Below are 19,637 nucleotides of genomic sequence, written 5' to 3' on the forward strand. Positions count from 1 at the left end.
TACAGGTTTTTTTATTCGTGAATTTGTAGTCTTCACTCATTTTTCATTTCCAGCACACTTTACAGTTCCTACATCATTCTCAATTTGCTGACCATTCCCCATCATATATCAAAAAAGCACTTCATTCTGCTGTATCCACTTCTTAATAAATGCTGAATGTACATAAATGAAATGGGTGTTGCCTGTAAGCATACAGCGCCATAAAATGTATGTTAGTGAGACTGTTCGTGTTGTGAATTAGAGTACATTCAGAAAAAATGATCATAGGCTGGGGTATAAATTTACAAATATCTGAATTGGGTACAAATTAATGATCATGATGCAGATACAGAAAGCATTCTAGATCACTTATGAGCTTAGACTGATGGCAATATTAATATTAACTAACAGCTGCTTTTGCTGTAATGAAGATACAAGATTGGAAACTGTTGGTGTGAATGCTTTTTGAATTGGATTTTATTTACTGCAACATAAAATTGACTAGGCATGTTGTTTACACATGTGACAGGCATGCAGCAAAGCCCACTGATCTGGCTCCGCATTGTTGTGTATCCAGATGTTTTTTCAGGGCTTAGTGTAGCAAATGTTCTTTCATTGCTTTAGCTGTCGATACTGACATCTGCCTTAGCATTTCCCTAAGCCATAATTTTAACATTACTTACAGTTTCTGACTCATAATCTATCTGCCATTAGTCTTTTATCAAATATCATTTAAAAGCATGAAGACTCATTCCCCTATTTAATCCCTTTTGGGAAAGCAGAAGGTAAACCTAATTGAGGGAGGGAGGTAAATGACAAGGATTGCTTGTCATTGCCCTTATTTTTTGGGTTATAATTCAGCCATAAAATATTTGCCATGAGCTAATATTTGCCATGGAATTTTGCAGGTCACTTGTTCATAGTGTGAACTGTAGTGCTTGTGAGTACTCTGGGTGAAGAGGAACCGAAGTGAGTCCTTCATTTTTAAATGTTCTTTCTTGTGCATGTTCGCTACGTATTTTTCCTGATGAAAATGTTAGAAGGACTTTAACCATGTAGATTTAGCGAATCATAGATTGAGGGAAGAAGTCTAATCAGCTTGGAATGTATGTAAATATAGTTGAGTTGATAGTTATTCATTACTTTTTAAAAAGTCTCTAGATTCTACACATTAGCAGCCAATAGCACAGAAGCAGCTATTAGTTTTTCTTTGTAAGAGTCATTTTTTAAAGTGCTCAAATGCAAGTTTTAAAATAGAAATCAGAGCCGGAAGAGACAGAGACCAGATTTTTCAACCTAGAGTGCCTAACATTAGATTGTTAGTTACTTAGATTATAAGTCATTTGGGGCCAGCGATCATCCTTTTATTTTGTGTTAGTACAGCACCTACCACAATGAGGTCTTGATCCATGACTAGGCCTTCTAGGTGTTACCATAATGTAAACAATAAATAATAAGAGTATAAATCCACCGGTGGGCACTTAAGCAAGTTACCTGATTTTCAGAGGTTCTAAGCATATACTTCTGCCACTGAAGTGCTCAGCATATCTAATTTTTATGTAGCCCTTTTAATCTTTCTTTCTCAGTAAAGCTGGTCAGAAAATGGGATTTTTTTTTTCCTGCAGAAAATTTTGACTTCTCAAAAAATCTAAAAAATTTCATTGGAAAACTGGAAGTTTTAAGGTTCTGGGGTTTGGATTTCTCAATGAAAACCTGGACTCTTTTTCTGATCTGTTTTTACCTCGCAGATCTTTTAGATATTTCAGTTGTCGCTCGTGAGGACATACTGGACTCACCTTATCCCTTGCTTTCTTTTCCAGGAGCAGGTTCAATTACTGCATGCTAAAGATTGTTCCTGAATCAGAACCTCAGGTCCAAACACTTCTGAACTTTGTGGAGATTTGGATTCAGATTTGTATCTGAAGACTGTCACTTGGGCCTGTCATTATTTCATTATGGGTTTTCATTTTTCCTATCCTCTTCTCTCCCACCCTCATATTCTTGCCTTTCTTTATCTGTTACATTACTGTGTTCTTTTTGGTTTGTACCTTGTAGCGATGTGGTCCACCTGATTCAATTTCTCAGAGTCTCTCCTGCTTCTGCAAAATGGAAAGCAGCATGTGAATGTGTAACTCTCCTAATTCTCACAGAAGAATGGGAGCACTGCACTTCTATTTTGCGTTAGTAGCTATTTTGTGTGTAGTTGATGCAGCTTGCTTTTAGAAATGCCCGCTTCTCTTACTGGAACCAATCAGTGTCTAGACTCTCAATTCTGTCTTCTTCTTTGAACTTTCTTCAGGAACTCACCATTTCAATAATCACTAGGTTTGTTGGACTCCTGCTGTTATATTCTCTAATTTGCATTTGCAATCGCTCGCAAACGCAAAGCTGTATTACCATTCCCAATCAAGAACGTCAGGGTTCTTGATCAAGGTCTTCAACCAGCTCTCAAAAAGCTATTTTCCCCAACCACTCAAGGTACAGAATCTATCCTTGCTTCTGTAAATGCTCAGGAATAACCCCACTTGGGAGCTCATCTGTTTGCTGTCTTTCTAAGAAAGTTCTCCTTCTCGTAGTTTGTTATAGTTTTTTTGATTCTCAGCTTTGCTCTGTCACTTGTTTCTGTTTGCCCTCTCAGCACCTAACTGTCTCACTCAAAGCAAATTCCTTTTTAATAAGAATCACCATTTCCTCCTCTAGGCTCTGAGTGACTCTGTGTGAATTCCTGTTGACATTTATGTTGTTACTATGTATTGAGAAACAAAAAGAATAGTACCCGGAAGCAGTAGTTGCTATGACTTTTGAGCAACAAAGTTGTATAGACAGACGATGTAATTTATTTTTTTGATTTTGTGAAATGGAAAGGATAAAATACAAATCCTGACATTACAAATATTAGTAGTACAATTGGATAAGTTGGAGTACAGAGAGGCAGTATCATATCTCTATTAGAGGTGGACTCAAGATGCAAAATTCTGATCTGGATTGAGATTTCCAACATCCTGCACTAATCAGAAGTGTTCAGGTGTATGGGTTTGATTCAGGCTCATCTCTTATTTCTGTAAACTGACATAGCTGGCAAATTTCATGCAGAAGATTTCATAAACTTGCAATCCCACTGTGTACACATTTGAGGAATATAGGTTTTATTACACTTGTAAATTTCTCCTAATTTTATGCAGATACTCACATGCTCAGGTACTGAGGCATGAACATAAATTTAACCTTAAACTTACTTGTGAGTGTTTGTTTATTTTTTTCTTTTCGGTCACGTGAATTTCAAATTTTCACTTCTGTCTTTTCAGGTCAGGATCGCAGTGAAGCCACTTTAATAAAGAGGTTTAAAGGTGATGGTGTCCGATACAAAGCAAAACTGATTGGTATAGATGAGGTTTCTGCAGCGCGAGGAGACAAGTTATGCCAAGATTCCATGATGAAACTCAAGGTGCAGTGTAACTTTTAATGTTTAGGTGTTACAGAATCAAGTGGGGAGAATTTCAGATTGAACTCTGTCATTTTACTTCCATGGCATTGGATCAAATTCCCTTTCACTTAGACCACTGTACACACAGCTGTCATAAAATAGAATTTGGATAGTTCTGTACAAGGTCCTGACTCTGATGTTGATAAGTTGGGAGTTGCTTCACATTCTGATGTTAGGAATCCAAGATAGCTCTAGCAGTGGTTTTGGCTCTAACCTAGACTTTTAATCTAACTTCCTCTTTTCCTCCCGTGTCCCCTCTCCCCCCAATACCCCACCTAAAATATGGGGGCTTAGATTTGAGGTGTTGTCCCATCTCTAGTTTTTATAGTCAGAAAAACACAATAAATAGTGTCCATAATGTGGTAGGCACTTTACGGAACTAGAAAAGACAGTCCCTGCCCTGATGAGCTGTACAATCTAGATGGATAACAGACAAGCTGAAGGAAAGGAGCAGGAGGTGACATAAAGCAGCATGAATGAGTAGTGAAGTGCAACACACATCTCATGGTCCAGCAATTTTGTAAATATTTCCTTATAAGTAGATTGAAAAAGAGCTACGAGCATTTTGTAATGGGGGGAAAGAGGGAATCTGTTTTAAAGGAGGGCCCTTAATTTCTCAAAACAGCATCTGCCACAAAACTCTAATCTGATTTATCTGCATGTAGGCCCTTTTCCATTCATTGCTTGGTTCCATCTGCCAACAAGCTGTGTGGGAGACCTGTGGCTATTAGGACATCGGGCTAGGCTTTTTTGATCTTTCTCCAACAGGAATGCCATTTCCATATCTCCAAGATGCTGGATTCCTGTTAGCGTAATGGAGAGACTTACCTAAGTAACGTGAGGCAATTAGCTCCATCCAGAGCTGGTGGTCTCACAAATGCATATACTTGTCTTTTGAGCTAAGCTCCTAGCTCTCACCATGTAACGTGAGGGAATCATTCTCTTCATTTTAATATTCATGTCTGAGTGGGGAACTTGGGAACCAGCGACTCCTGAGTTTTAGCACTGGCTCTGACATTAAGTGGCTGTATGGCCTTGGGCAGGTCACTTAACCTTTCTGTGTATCAGTCTCCTTATCTGTAAAATGGGGATAATAATACTGACTTCATACTTGAGTTATGAGGATTAATTAGTTAATGTTTGTAAAGCATTTTGAAGATGCAAAGCATTAGGCTAAGCATTTTTATTTATTCACAAATGTAATTTGTGACACTGAATCCTAGGCTGATAGCATTGGTAACTGATAGAAGTAGGACTCTGAAGATGGAAAGAGAAGTTGCTAGGTGAATGCCAGGTTATGTTTCAGCTATAATAATATACAGAATGCACAAACAGCAAGTCCACCCACTGGACAGAAGAATCCAATAATAGGGTAAGTCCACTAGACAAAAGGAGAATAAACAGAAAAGGCACTACATTTTCCAGTCCAGGCATTGTGAACTTGTAAAGAAGATCTTTCTTTAAAAATGAAAGGTCAGTTGGCTCATTCTGTTCCATGAAAAAGAGAGCCTTTTCCCTCTTGCCTTATTAAAAAACTAAGCAAGAAAAAATAAATTTGCAGAGCGAAAAAGCCTCCTAGAAATCTCAGCTCAAATAAGAACAAATTCCAAGGAGGACTGTATGGCTCAGGGAATTGGTACGTTTCTGTGTGGATCGTGCATCGAACAGGCTGTGAGGAACATGAAGAAAATTAGTATCGGCGGGGGGGGAAGGGCAGAAGACGATGGTGAGGGGGAGGCTCAACCTGGATTGGCCTTTAAATTGTGGCTGCATATAGTAAGGAAGAGCTTGGGCTTGATTTTGAGAAGTGCTGAGCGTGCCCAGAAGCCAGAGAGAAGCATCAGGTGCTCAGCTCCTCTGAAGTGATGCCCCCGCTTTTTGATGTGTGGGCACCTACCAGAAAATAAAACAAAAAGTAGTGAAATCAACCCAACCATTCTTTGTCTCAACAGGGAATTGTTGCTGCGGCTCGTTCGAAAGGAGAACATAAACAGAAAATATTTTTAACTGTCTCCTTTGGAGGAATCAAAATCTTTGATGAAAAGACAGGAGTAAGTAAAATAATCACATGATGGAACAAACTTGAATCTTGTGATGGATGTATCCATAAAAGCTTTTCCTAGCTGGGCAGTAATATCAGACTAACATGGGAACACATAAAGCATCTGACAAACTTGATAAAGCTTTATCATATATCAAAGCAAGCCGTTAGTTGACTCAGGTGCAAGGGAATTACACTAGAGTTTGTTATAGAGCCTGATCCTGAGAACCTCAGTGAACTAATAACATGAGTTATGTTACTCATGTGCCTACATGTTCTCTGTTTGGGCCCATAAGGTATTGTGGATGGAGGAGTCAAATAACTGCTCTACATTCAGATCATGTTGGTTTAGGCTGAAGAGGTGAGGGTGAATATGCTGGTCTTTTGGCAGCCTTGATGTAGTACATACTAAAGAGCTGCTGTGATAAGTTGTTTGCACTTCACATTTAACCTGCTTTAAAATTGTTAAAATATAATGGAAGAAAATACCATCAATTTGCTTGGGAGGAAAATGCAGCTTTTCCTGCTTGGGAGGAAAATGTGTTGTAGTTCTAGCAAAAAGAACAGTTCATCTTCCTCCTTATTGTATGATACTGTTTGATGTTATCAATAATGATATTCCCTAGTTTCAGAAAGCAGAAGTAAAGGTTCTTACAGCAAAGAAATGTGAATATAAAGAACCTGCTTATAAACACACAGTTGGCCACAAACAGAAAAGACTGACCATTGTCAGAGAATTATCTCTGTGTAGAAGATATCAAAGCAAATAGAATTGTGCTCACAAATAAGAATATGGTAGCTATGGAAATATTAGGTAAATAATAACATGATATGCTTTGGGTCCTACAGTAATCGCAAAGGTTTACGTTCTGTGCCCTGCGCGTAGCTAGAGGAGCGGGATGAGGATTGGGCAAGGACGAGGAAGGAATTCTCCTTCCCCTATGAGGCCACCAAGGATACAGCTACACTGTAGCCGGGAGCATTCTTCTCAATTCGGGTACCCCAACATGTGCTAGCTGTCCACAAGCTAGCCCACTAAAAATAGCAATGTAGCAACTTAGGTTAACTGGCTGACTTACGTACCCGGGGGACTGGGTAGGCTTTTATTCAGGTGGCTAGTCCAAGCCACCTCCTGTGCTAGCCTTTGCTATGCTGGTATTCGTAACATGTTGGCTCAAGCAGAGCTAGTGTGTGTCTGTCTACCTGAGCTAGGAAACGCACTGCCATCTGCAACGTAGACATAGTTACTGTGTCTGTAGACTGGCTCCATGGAGGCTTCTCCAGCCCAGTAGCTGCAGTACCGGGCTGGCTCATCCACTTTTCACCATGGCGGACTCCCCTTCTTTCCCCCCAGACCCTATCCCCTGGCCAGGCCAGAGTGGAGCCCAGCCAAAGAACCGGGCAGTTGTGGGAGCCATGTGGACCCACCACCTGCCCACGGTACAGGGGGGGCTGAAAGCAGTGCTCGGCTGTGTCCCCGCCCCCTGGGCTGCCCAGGGCAGATGGAGGTGGAGGGTGTGCGACTCCGCACCAGCTCACCACAGCTGCCCGCTCAGCTTTGTCCCCGACCTGGCTCTGGCCGGGGGGGCCCTCAGAGCCACAGCCCAGCCATGGTAAGAGCCATGGACTCTCTACCTGCCCATCGTGTGGGAGGCCCGGGGAGCAGAGCCAGGGGCTGCTCTCAGCCCCCACCCCTTCCTCAGGCTGGGGGGCAGGCTCCCTGGCCCCACTCCAGCTTCCGGCTTGACTGGGGGTAGGGCCTCCAGGGGAAGAGGCGGGGCGGGCCCTAAGGGGAGCGGTGTTGGGGTGAAGAGGAGACCGGGGAGCGGCTCCCCCACTTCTTTGAAGGCTCCGACACCCTTGAGCAGGATCCTTGTCACAAACCTGCACCCCATCCGCAGGTCCAGCTCTGACCCCCTCTGCACTGGAATCAGGATTCCTCCTCCACGCTGCCTATGCGCAGAAAAGGGTCATTGAAAGCAAAGAAGAAACAGGCTCCCTGGTTTCATTTCAGGTGCCTGGATCCAATGCAGCCTGCAGCAGCCCAGAACGGCAGTTGCAGGGAACATGATGCCCAGCCCTGGCCAGAGCACGGCCAGTGTGGATGGAGTCTTCAGATAATTTAACTGCCTAAAACAAGTCTCTATGGAGCATGAGCCAACTGCTGTTTTTCCAAAGCTCATCACTTGGCCAAGGGTGGGTGGATTTCCACAGAGATGGCCACAGACACATCCCTGGCACAAAGGCCCCCGCTTTCCAAATTTCAAATCCCTGCTCCGAAATGTAAGGGGTCACCCATAATTTTTTAGCATGTGCAAACCAGTGTGTTTTTCCCATGGCTTTGTTCTCAGAAACAGCTGGGCCATTTTGGCTGTGGTTTTCCCCAGATAATCAGACTGAGGCAGACCTCAGCTTGGGAAATTGTAACCCAAGCGGTTAACATTAGGCCAGGTTATAAGCAACTGAAAACAGGGTCTTGTAATGGTAAGTGTTGGCCCACCTTAATAACAGGTCGTGGTTCCAACCCCAACTATAATAACTAGGGCTGTCAAACGATTAAAACAATTAATCGTGATTAATCGCGCAATTAATCACATTGTTAAACAATATAGAATACAATATAATTTAAATATTTTTGGATTCTTTCTACATTTTCAAATATATTGATTTCAGTTACAACACAGAATGCAAAATGTACAGTCCTCACTTTATATTTATTTTTATTACAAATATTTTCACTGTAAAAATCACAAGAAATAGTTTTTTCAGTTCACCTAATATAATTACTGTAGTGCAATCTCTTTATCATAAAAGTTGAACTCACAAATGTAGAATTATGTACAAAAAGCCTATATTCAAAAATAAAACAATGTAAAACTTTAGAGTCTGCACATCCACTCAGTCCTATTTCTTGTTCAGCCAATCACTTAGACAAACAAGTTTGTTTACATTTGCAGGAGATAATGCTGCCTGCTTCTTGTTTACAGTGTCACCTGAAAATGAGTCAGGCGTTCGCATGGCACTGCTGTAGACAGCGCCGCAAGATATTTACATGCCAGATGCGCAAAAGATTCATATGTCCCTTCATGCTTCAACCACCATTTCAGAGGACATGCGTCCATGCTGATGATGGGTTCTGCTTGATAACAACCCAGAGCAGTGTGGACCAAAGCATGTTCATTTTCATCATCTGAGTCAGATGCCACCAGCAGAACGCTGATTTTCTTTTTTGGTGGTTCGGGTTCTGTAGTTTCCGCATCAGAATGTTGGTTTTTTTAAGACTTCTGAAAGCATGCTCCAGACCTCATCCCTCTGAGATTTTGGAAGGCACTTCAGATTCTTAAACCTTGGGTCAAATGCTGTAGCTATCTTTAGAATTCGCACATTGGTACCTTCTTTGTGTTTTGTCAGATCTGTTCTTAAAATGAATAACGTGCTGAGTCATCATTCGAGATTACTAAAACATGAAATATATGGCAGAATGCAGGTAAAACAGAGCTGGAGACATACAGTTCTCCCCCAAAGAGTTCAGTCACATATTTAATTAGCGCATTTTTTTTTAATGAGCATCGTCAGCATTGGAAGCATGTCCTCTGCATTGGTGGCCGAAGCATGAAGGGGCATATGAATGGTTAGCATATCTGGCACATAATACCTTGCAATGCCAGCTACAAAAGTTCCGTGCAAACTGCTTTTCTCACTTTCTGGTGACATTGTAAATCAGAAGTGGGTAGCATTATCTCCTGTAAATGTAAACAAACTTGGTTGTCTTAATGATTGGCTGAACAAGAAATACGACTGAGTGGACTTGTAGGCTCTAAAGTTTTGAATTGTTTTGTTTTTGAGTGCAATTATGTACCAAAAAAACCTACATTTGTAAGTTGCACTTTCACAATAAAGAGATTGTACTACAGTATTTGTATGAGGTGAATTGAAAAATACTATTTCTTTTGTTTATCATTTTTACAGTGCAAATATTTGTAATAAAAATCATATTATAAAGTGAGCACTGTACACTTTGTATTCTGTGTTGTAACTGAAATCAATATATTTGAAAATGTAGAAAAACATCCAAAAATATTTAATAAATTTCAGTTGGTATTCTGTTGTTTAACAGTGTGATTAAAATGGCGATTAATTTTGTTGAATTAATCGTGTGAGTTAACTGCGATTAATTGACAGCCCTAATACACCTCTACCCTGATTTAACGCTGTCCTCAGGAGCCAAAAAATCTTAGCGTGTTATAGGTGAAACCGCGTTATATCGAACTTGCTTTGATCCGCCAGAGCACACAGCCCCCCCTGGAGCTCTGCTTTACCGCGTTATATCCGAATTCGTGTTATATCGGGTCGCATTATATTGGGGTAGAGGTGTAATAACAAATCTCCCTATGTACTGGTTCAGTTTGGTGATTTGTCTCCATGATGCTTTTGGTAGCACAGGAGACAAGGATTTAAGAGTGACCTAGTGTTTTTCTCATGCGGCCTCATGAGTAGTGCGGAGGATAGAGAAAGGGTGGACGCAGTCATTTTGGCAGTTGTGATCGGAAAGCTGTATAGTAATCGAGGTTTAGTGATTGGAGAGCTAAATTCAGCTCTGAGTAGCTGGATTCTGCTGCCATAACGCAAGGTGCGAGGCCCCTGATAGTGAAAAATCTCCTCAGAGAGGAAACTGGGTTGAAACAAGACACTCATAACTCCTTTAATGCGGGATCCTGTGAGCCTAAGCCGCCACAGCTGGGGAAACCATGGTTGCTTGGTTGTAACTGATCTGCACTGCCATGTGGATGGGAAGGAAGAGCCAATGCAGAGAGTGATTACATGCAGATTGCACAGGCATCTGTTGCCTGAGGCAGATTCCCCTGCCATCCATGTGGAACACAGAGATCTGTGGAGCTTAGGGACAGAACCTCCTGTTCATTCCACAGGGGAGAAAACAGTATGGGCAAAGTTTCCTTTTCCCAAGCCCTCTCCTCCAGGTATTCCCTGGAAGAGGATGCTTTCATCCTCCCTAATTACATTCGCTACCTCGGGCCGCATTACTCATTTGTTTGGAAAGGTTATTTAGTTCTCCAAAATGTCAGTCCTTGGCTCTTGTCATTAGCTTGTGTTGCTCTTACATGAGCTGTGGTGGCAGCAGATCAGATCTCAGACAAAAAGGAGAAAACGGTCAGGAAAAATGTATGCTTCTGTATGGTTCGTGTCTTATTGGTTCATATTGGATTTTAATTTATCAGAGTAAAATATCAATTTGAAGCTCAAAACTAGCACTTTTTTTTAAATTGGCAACTCCAGTGCCAACTCCATACAGATGATTTAGAGGAACTGCTCCATAATTCATTATAGATGAAAGGCTGTGTTTGGATTACTATTGGAAATCTTGCATATGATTGTCTGTGCATTATAACTGACTTCAGTACGGTCCAGACCTAATGTTCATTGAAGAATATTGATTTTAATAACACAGAATTCCAGCAATCTGGATTTTCTCCCTCCAAGTAATCTTATTCCAGGAGGGGGTTGAGGTAGGGTAGGATATCATATGGGAAGAATTTCTCTCGCCAAGGAAAAATAAGAGAAGAATTTGTAAGGAGTTTGCGATGTAAATGTGGAATAATTTAGTACATTTATAGCATTACAGAAGAAGTTCTATAAATAACACTAATAACACCTCTCTGCTATGCCTCTCCTATTTATATCCCTTGGACCAACCTAAACAGCTTCTCTCCCATCTTGAAACTCATACTTTTCAAATATTTGTCAATGGTTAGCATGTGCCTCCCTGTAAGGCTGTGTCCTGTGCTGAGATACTCACAGCATCTAATCTCCTTTAAGAACCTGCAATCAAGCATGTCACTAGTCTACACTGCAATGTAAGCCCACGTTAGTAGGACTCAAGTCAGCTGACCCATGTTAGGGAACCCGGGGCTTGAGCGTCTACATTGTATTTTAAACCTATGTTAAGACTTTTAGGAAAAACTTTTTTTGGATATTAGGAAAAACTTTTTCACTAAGAGGGTGGTGAAACACTGGAATGCGTTACCTAGGGAGGTGGTAGAATCTCCTTCCTTAGAGGTTTTTAAGGTCAGGCTTGACAAAGCCCTTGCCGGGATGATTTAACTGGGAATTGGTCCTGCTTTGAGCAGGGGGTTGGACTAGATGACCTTCTGGGGTCCCTTCCAACCCTGATATTCTATGATTCTATGATTTTCTAACCCATGCTCAAACCTAGTGCTCCGGCATCCACCTGGAGTGCACAGACCCGAGTCAAAGTAACCAGATCCTGGTTAGGGATCCGGGAGGCGAAAGGCGGAAGAGAAGGTGCCTTGAAAAAAAATGCATACCCTGGATAAACACAGCAGGGCCACAGCAAAATACCTGGTAGATGGCCCCGAACCTCCCCTGAATCCCATGAAAACAAACCCAATTCCTCCTGTGGTGGCCTGAAGTAAAAGTAAAATAAAAAGCCCTTTAGCAAGCAATAGCAATTACTAATCTTGGAATATAATATTGTTGTTGTAACCTCCTAAACCAGGCAAACAACATCTATAACGAAAGCCAGGGAGGGCTGGAACAAAACAACTAATCATTTTAAAAGTTGTTGTATGTGCCTCAGTTTCCCTAATAGGTGCATTTACGTTGTTGCTTTTTCCCCCTTTTCCTCTGTTAGCAAAACAAGGCAGTAATAGCAAAAGCCCAGAAACACCCCAAACAAAAGTGGTGGAACCGCTCTTGCTGCTTAAAGACTTCAAAATTTGTCAGGGCAAAACAGCATATATATGGTGGCATTTCTCTCTGAAAATCTTAGGGTTCCCTATGTTTTGGGCCTCCTTTGTTCATTTTACCACTGTTCAAAATTAACCATCGTTTAAAAAAAAAAAAAGTCAATTATTCATTGGCAGGGAAGGGCAATTGTGGCTTAGCTTCCTAAAAATGTGGCCTCACATATTATCCAGGATTGGGTGGTCCATCACGACGTGTGGGAGGTGGCTCCCCCAATAACACAATTAAGCGGTATGTGCTAACCACGGCCACTAACCATCAGCACGTATGGATTGCAAAGGACAACACCTGGCAATTGTGGCCTAGGGAGCCCCCCCAAATAATGTGTAAAAAAAAAAAGGGGAGATGCCAGGCCACTTTTATGAGATGGGTCAACACATCTGCTGGGAAGGGGAGGCTTTGGAATACGCCCCCACGAAGGCCCATGTGTTTACCAATACCTCTGTGTGTGTTTGGAAAACCACCGACCCTAAGGTGCCCCTTAATTTGCTGTTACAGTCCCAGGTGCAAAATTTTTCGGTGCATTGGCCTGCAGTTACACAAAGTATGCTTAATATCTCTAACTGTGTTGTGTTTAATTTTTCATGAATTGCACCCAATGTTTTCCTGCCCTTGACGTGCACCCAGGAACTAACCATATTCCAAACGAATGCCTCCTCCTTTACAGTGTTGCAATACACGTTTAATCTAAAAAAAGCTGCCTTTGTCACACTCGTTCGGCCGGGGCATTTATGTCAACAGGGGATGTGTTATGCTATGTTACTACTGCAGCCAAAAGCTACTACTGGCTAGCGTATGCAATTGTTGCCACTCTAAGAATCTTGTTTGTGCTATATTGCTGTTTATGTAGGTGGCCAACCGTAACCCTAGCCACCGTGTCAGAGGGAGGGTGGAAACCTAAGTGGTACCCCCTTACAACAAAATGTTGATTCGGGGTCAAGGGGGGGAATGTCACAACCTCAGGGGTTCCCCTGGGGAAGGCAGATCAGCACTGCATGTTGCTAACGCTGTTGCAAGCATCGCAAAGCATTTTGGGGAGGGTCAAAGGTGTGAGTGAAGAGTGAAAGATTCTTTTGCAGGCTGCAAGAGACCAAAGAAGGAAGGAGAAAGAGAGCAAAGGACGGGTTAACTCAACACTGCAGCTAGCAAGCTCAGTCCAAAGCTGGCCCCAGTCCAGACGCTGGCCCCAGTCCAAGGTCACAGCGCTAGATGAGAAGTTTATCTCTCACCCAGCCACAGCTAGCCAAGAAAAAAACAGGGCTGCAGAGATGAAAGACACAGGTGAAACAATGAAGGCCGTTGTGTTTTGGGAAAGCAAAAAAACCCACAAAAAGCTGGTTTGGACTGGCACAAAGAGCACCAGAAACAGAGGACGCGGAATGAAACGCCCAAAGAAACCCATAATTTAAAACCCTTCTGAGAGCTGGAGTAATTTGGAGATCACAGCAAATCCTGGACGACCCATGCACGGGAGAAGAACTCCTGTCCACCCCTCCCCCTCTCTTCTTACGTTACACACAGGCTTGGCCAGCCTCGGGTAGTGTGGGTGTGAGTATGAAAGTGGGTTAGGGCTTCGGGCACTTCCTCTGAGTGACGTGGGGAACCCCCCTTCCGCCCGCCCCCCCCCCCCCCCCCCCGCAGCACTCTCCCCCGTTATTTTATTATTTTATCAATAAAGCTTTAAAACGCAGTTACGTGGTGTGTTCCGTCATCTCCCTAAAGATCCTGCGGCCTCAGCTTGATCACCTGACGCCCCAGGCAGATTGGTAACATAAATCTGTCACAGAGGTACCTCTGTTTACATCACATGGGGATTTGGCTCTCTATTTATATGCAGCAGTCTACATTGCACCTTGATTTTTATAAGACTACTTAAAAAATCATTCCCTGTGATCATTTGAGGAACAGTAATCTTTATTTATTGAAGGATGACCCAACACTCTCACAAATCTTGGGAGACAGGCCAGTCCTTGCCTACAGACAGCCCCCCAACCTGAAGCGAATACTTACCAGCAACCACATACCACACAACAGAACCACTAACCCAGGAACCTATCCTTGCAACAAAGCCCGTTGCCAACTGTGCCCACATATCTATTCAGGGGACACACCATCACAGGGCCTAATAACATACGCCACACTATCAGAGGCTCGTTCACCTGCACATCTACCAATGTGATATATGCCATCATGTGCCAGCAATGCCCCTCTGCCATGTACATTGGTCAAACTGGACAGTCTCTACGTAAAAGAATAAATGGACACAAATCAGATGTCAAGAATTATAACATTCATAAAAAGAAAAGGAGGACTTGTGGCACCTTAGAGACTAACCAATTTATTAGAGTTAGAGTTATTGGTTAGTCTCTAAGGTGCCACAAGTCCTCCTTTTCTTTTTGCGAATACAGACTAACACGGCTGTTACTCTGAAACATTCATAAACCAGTTGGAGAACACTTCAATCTCTCTGGTCACGTGATTACAGACATGAAAGTTGCGATATTACAACAGAAAAACTTCAAATCCAGACTCCAGTGAGAGACTGCTGAATTGGAATTCATTTGCAAACTGGATACAATTAACTTAGGCTTGAATAGAGACTGGGAGTGGCTAAGTCATTATGCAAGGTATTGTTTCATATTCTCTGTGTGTATATAAAGTCTGCTGCAGTTTCCACGGTATGCATCCGATGAAGTGAGCTGTAGCTCACGAAAGCTCATGCTCAAATAAATTGGTTAGTCTCTAAGGTGCCACAAGTACTCCTTTTCTTTTTGCGAATACAGACTAACACGGCTGCTACTCTGAAACCTATTTCCCCTTGTTTTTTCCTACACCCCCCCCCCCCTCAGACGTTCTTGTTAAACCCTGGATTTGTGCTGGAAATGGCCCACCTTGATTATCATACACATTGTAAGGAGAGTCGTCACTTTAGATAAGCTATTACCAACAGGAGAGTGGGTTTGTGTGTGCGTTGGGGGGCTGGGGGGGGGGGAGAAAACCTGGATTTGTGCTGGAAATGGCCCAACTTGATTATCATACACATTGTAAGGAGAGTGATCACTTTAGATAAGCTATTACCAGCAGGAGAGTGGGGTGGGGGGAGAGAAAACCTTTTGTAGTGATAATCACCCATTTTTTCATGGTTTGTATGTATAAAAACGTCTTCTGTACATTCCACAGTATGCATCTGTCAAGGTTCCTCCCCCATTCTGAACTCTAGGGTACAGATGTGGGGACCTGCATGAAAAACCTCCTAAGCTTATCTTTACCAGCTTAGGTCAAAACTTCCCCAAGGTACAAAATATTCCACCTGTTGTCCTTGGACTGGCCGCTACCACCACCAAACTAATACTGGTTACTGGGGAAGAGCTGTTTGGACGCGTCCTTCCCCCCAAAATACTTCCCAAAACCTTGCACCCCACTTCCTGGACAAGGTTTGGTAAAAAGCCTCACCAATTTGCCTAGGTGACTACAGACCCAGACCCTTAGATCTTAAGAACAATGAACAATCCTCCCAACACTTGCACTCCCCCTTTCCTGGGAAATGTTGGATAAAAAGCCTCACCAATTTGCATAGGTGACCACAGACCCAAACCCTTGGATCTGAGAACAATGAAAAAGCATTCAGTGTTTTACAAGAAGACTTTTAATAAAAAATAGAAGTAAATAGAAATAAAGAAATCCCCCCTGTAAAATCAGGATGGTAGATATCTTACAGGGTAATTAGATTCAAAAACATAGAGAACCCCTCTAGGCAAAACCTTAAGTTACAAAAAAGATACACAGACAGAAATAGTTATTCTATTCAGCACAATTCTTTTCTCAGCCATTTAAAGAAATCATAATCTAACACATACCTAGCTAGATTACTTACTAAAAGTTCTAAGGCTCCATTCCTGGTCTATCCCTGGCAGAAACCAGCATACAGACAGACACAGACCCTTTGTTTTTCTCCCTCCTCCCAGCTTTTGAAAGTATCTTGTCTCCTCATTGGTCATTTTGGTCAGGTGCCAGCGAGGTTACCTTTAGCTTCTTAACCCTTTACAGGTGAGAGGAGCTTTCCCCTGGCCAGGAGGGATTTCAAAGGGGTTTACCCTTCCCTTTATATTTATGACAGCATCTGATGAAGTGAGCTGTAGCTCACTAAAGCTTATGCTCAAATAAATTGGTTAGTCTCTAAGGTGCCACAAATACTCCTTTTCTTTTTATTTATACAGTTTGTTTTATTTGGCATGTCATGGTTTATCCAGCTGGTTTAACTGGCATGTCCTTGCCTTCTCCTATTTGTATCTCACCAACCACCCAAAGGAGGAGTACAATATCCTTTAAAATAATGTAGGAATATGCAGTCAAAATTACTACCAAACCACGGACCTGTTGTTCAGTCCTACTCTAAGTTCTATGGCTGTATGCGATCTGTTCAGACATCATAATTGTCCACTATACCCCACTCATCAACACAGGATTAAACTAAAGACTTTCAAAACTCTGCCACTTAAGCTAAAGGAAAGTCTCCATTCATTGGCTTCACAAGTATGGCTTTTATCTTCTTACAAGGATAATCACTAAAAGGCATTTATTGCAAGTGCAAATACATACCTTACATTCTTGCCCCTTTAAAATTCCTCCTGTTCTGCAGGGTGAAATCTACTGAATCATGAGTTTCTTTAAAACAACCCCACACATAAAAAAGGACACCCACCCTTTTAGCAGGATAGAAGAAATTTGAAAGGACCAGCACCATTTCTTCTATGTCTATGATTGTCTAAATTCTATGATTAACAATCTTACTGTAATAACTTAGTCATGCATCATTAGATGTGCATTACTAAAATGGGATCCATAAACTGAACATCATCTTGTCTCATTGTTTATTCGTATATCAATAATCTTGGTTTATTGCATGTTATTAATCAACAATTGTATTTAGTATATAATAAATTAATGCTTTAGTAGGACTTTGGAAACATTTTTCTCCTAGATACATATAGTGAAAGATATTTTTGTCACAGTTCAGGGCAACTGCACCTTAGTCCACCAATGGCACCGTCTCCCATGCTTCCAGCTCCCTAGCCTTTGTCTCCCTAGGGCAGAGACCCATGTCTTTCTCCCTTCTCACTGGGGTTTTTCCAGACTGTAAAGTTGCAAGCCTGCACTGAGTTATTCCAAGCAAGCCAGACAGCCTAACAGACTGCATCTGCGCTTTGCTTTCTCCTCAGAGGCTATAAACAGCGTAATTGCGCAGAGTTATAAATTGCCACACAGCTCTTATTAAGCAAGCACATTTATTTTTTAGGTGAAAGCTTTAAAGAGAAAGCATAAACAACAAAAGAACCTATACACATGCTAAGAACCTTACCAGAGATTAGACCCTACTCCAACAAGGGCTCTCTGGTAGGCAATCAGTCCTTCAGACCCCCACAGGGGTTTTCCTGTGGTTACAAGTTCATGACAGCTTTTGCTCAGATAAGCACAACATGAAAAGTTCAGTCTCTCCTTTATACAGTGTGGGCCTTAGATCTTTAGAATCAGGGAATAGGTAATCAGCAGGCAATGATTCTCTCCTCTGGGTGAGCTTCAAAAGACTTGAGTCCAAAGGTTGCAATTTGCATTCACCTCCTCTCAGGTATTAATGGACTCCAGAGATACTTAAAACTAATTCAGTAAGGATTTTATTGCAGGATATTGCAGGAAATTGCTCTTTGTCAACAACTTCTATGTTGCTTTTTTCTTGCATGTGCAGTGTTTCATTGATATCAAGGGAAAATCCTTACAATTTTTGGCGGAGGAAGAGGAGGGGGAAGCATACTGAGATCAAAATCCCCTGTTTGGTTTTGAGGAGATAATTTTATCCTTAAACTCTCTGAGATACAGATGTGCAAATCACTGCAAATTGCTTAAATAATCTGCAATATATAATCCTGGTTCTATCAGATGCTGTCATGCAAAAACATTTCTTTATTTGGATTTTGCCATCCTCCAAAAGGTGTGATAGGCTAAATATCTATATCTAATTTATTGTGAGAAATCCCCCAAATGGGGCACAGGTTGACCCAACATAGGAAGGTTCATCCCATTTCACCAGTTTTTCTTATTCTGTCATCTAAAACATACATATCAAAGCAAATTCTGTATTATTTTTTCCATGCACTTGCTGGAATAATTAGTCCTCCTGAGCCTCCTCAAATGTGCATCTCTGAGATCCAGATGCAAAATCTGGCACTTGGGGACAGGCTGTGGATTTGTAACATTTCCTGAAATACTTGGGGACTATAAACTCATGAATGGGTTTCAATGATACATGAATACAGTCTTTTCATTTCTGTCAGAGTATTTTTCGTGTTTCGTCAAGGAAATCTGTCACCATTTTGTTCAGGCTAGCTGTCTGAAAGTTAGGAGGGGAAAGTAACTGCTCTGCATAAACTGTGAACTATCTGTTCTCACTCCCCCAATTTATTCCTTATCAAAGCTTCTGTCTCCTCTAGGAAAGATAATCATAAAGGCTTATTATCTCCAGTACCCAACTCTGGCATCTATTTCTCATATTGAATCGTATCTTCCTACACGAGTTGTCTATTGAAAGGTATTAGTCAGTGTAAGAGCAACAGAATCAGGCCCTTCAGTAGTTTTTCTGTCCTATAACATTTAGCACAAGATAATTCCGTTCATTTTTTCGTGCTGGCCACACCACAGAGTATAAAGTGTAATATACTGATAAATAAAAGTGAACGATCATTCCTACTGTTCTGTAACCTTTGGGTACATATGCTTGTCAATCTGGGGACACTCTAACCTGGTTTACCTTTGACTGGTCAGTTCTGATTAGTTCATATTCTAATCCTGATACGGCCAATTCTAATGTTCTGTCCATCTGTAGAGGTTTTTATACTGTGCCCATCACCATGGCATCTGAGCTCTGTTGGCCACAGGTTGCCTACCAACTCTTCAAAGTTTATGTGCTGTGACTGCTGCAAAATATTGTACAGTAGAATCTGAGATACATTTTATGTTGATGACCCCGCTATTTACTTGGCTTTTCATGTAGATTTGAATGATGGCATAATTATGCTGGTAAACTGCCAAATAATAGCTGAAAGTAGCTGAAACAAAATTCCAGCAAGATGAAACTTCTTGTTCTTGGCACAAGACACCTCTTGTCAAATGTCCCCCAGGTGCCTCTTACCTTTCCTGGAAATCTGGTGGTTGTGGCATCTTCAGCCAGAAATGTAGGTATTATTATGGAATTTAATTTATCCTTTGAGATTTACATGCCAAAGGTGATGTCTGTCCGTCAGCTGAAGGAAAGCTAAATGGAATAAATTCGTTTTTCATGTAGTTCTGAAAGTGGTG

General features: G+C 41.7%; 1 protein-coding gene across 28 annotated transcripts in view; it reads left to right on the forward strand.

The window, feature by feature from the left end:
• The window catches only part of DAB1 (DAB adaptor protein 1), a 758,910-nt gene that overhangs the window by 661,135 nt on the left and 78,138 nt on the right, over positions 1-19,637 (forward strand). For all 28 annotated transcript variants that reach the window (XM_073357552.1, XM_073357549.1, XM_073357567.1 and 25 more), the window contains 2 exons: positions 3,285-3,424; positions 5,416-5,514. In XM_073357552.1, the coding sequence (XP_073213653.1) occupies positions 3,285-3,424; positions 5,416-5,514 (239 nt within the window). The remainder of the gene's footprint in view (positions 1-3,284; positions 3,425-5,415; positions 5,515-19,637) is intronic.

Source organism: Lepidochelys kempii, chromosome 8 (assembly GCF_965140265.1).
Source record: "Lepidochelys kempii isolate rLepKem1 chromosome 8, rLepKem1.hap2, whole genome shotgun sequence".
NCBI lineage: Eukaryota > Metazoa > Chordata > Testudines > Cheloniidae > Lepidochelys > Lepidochelys kempii.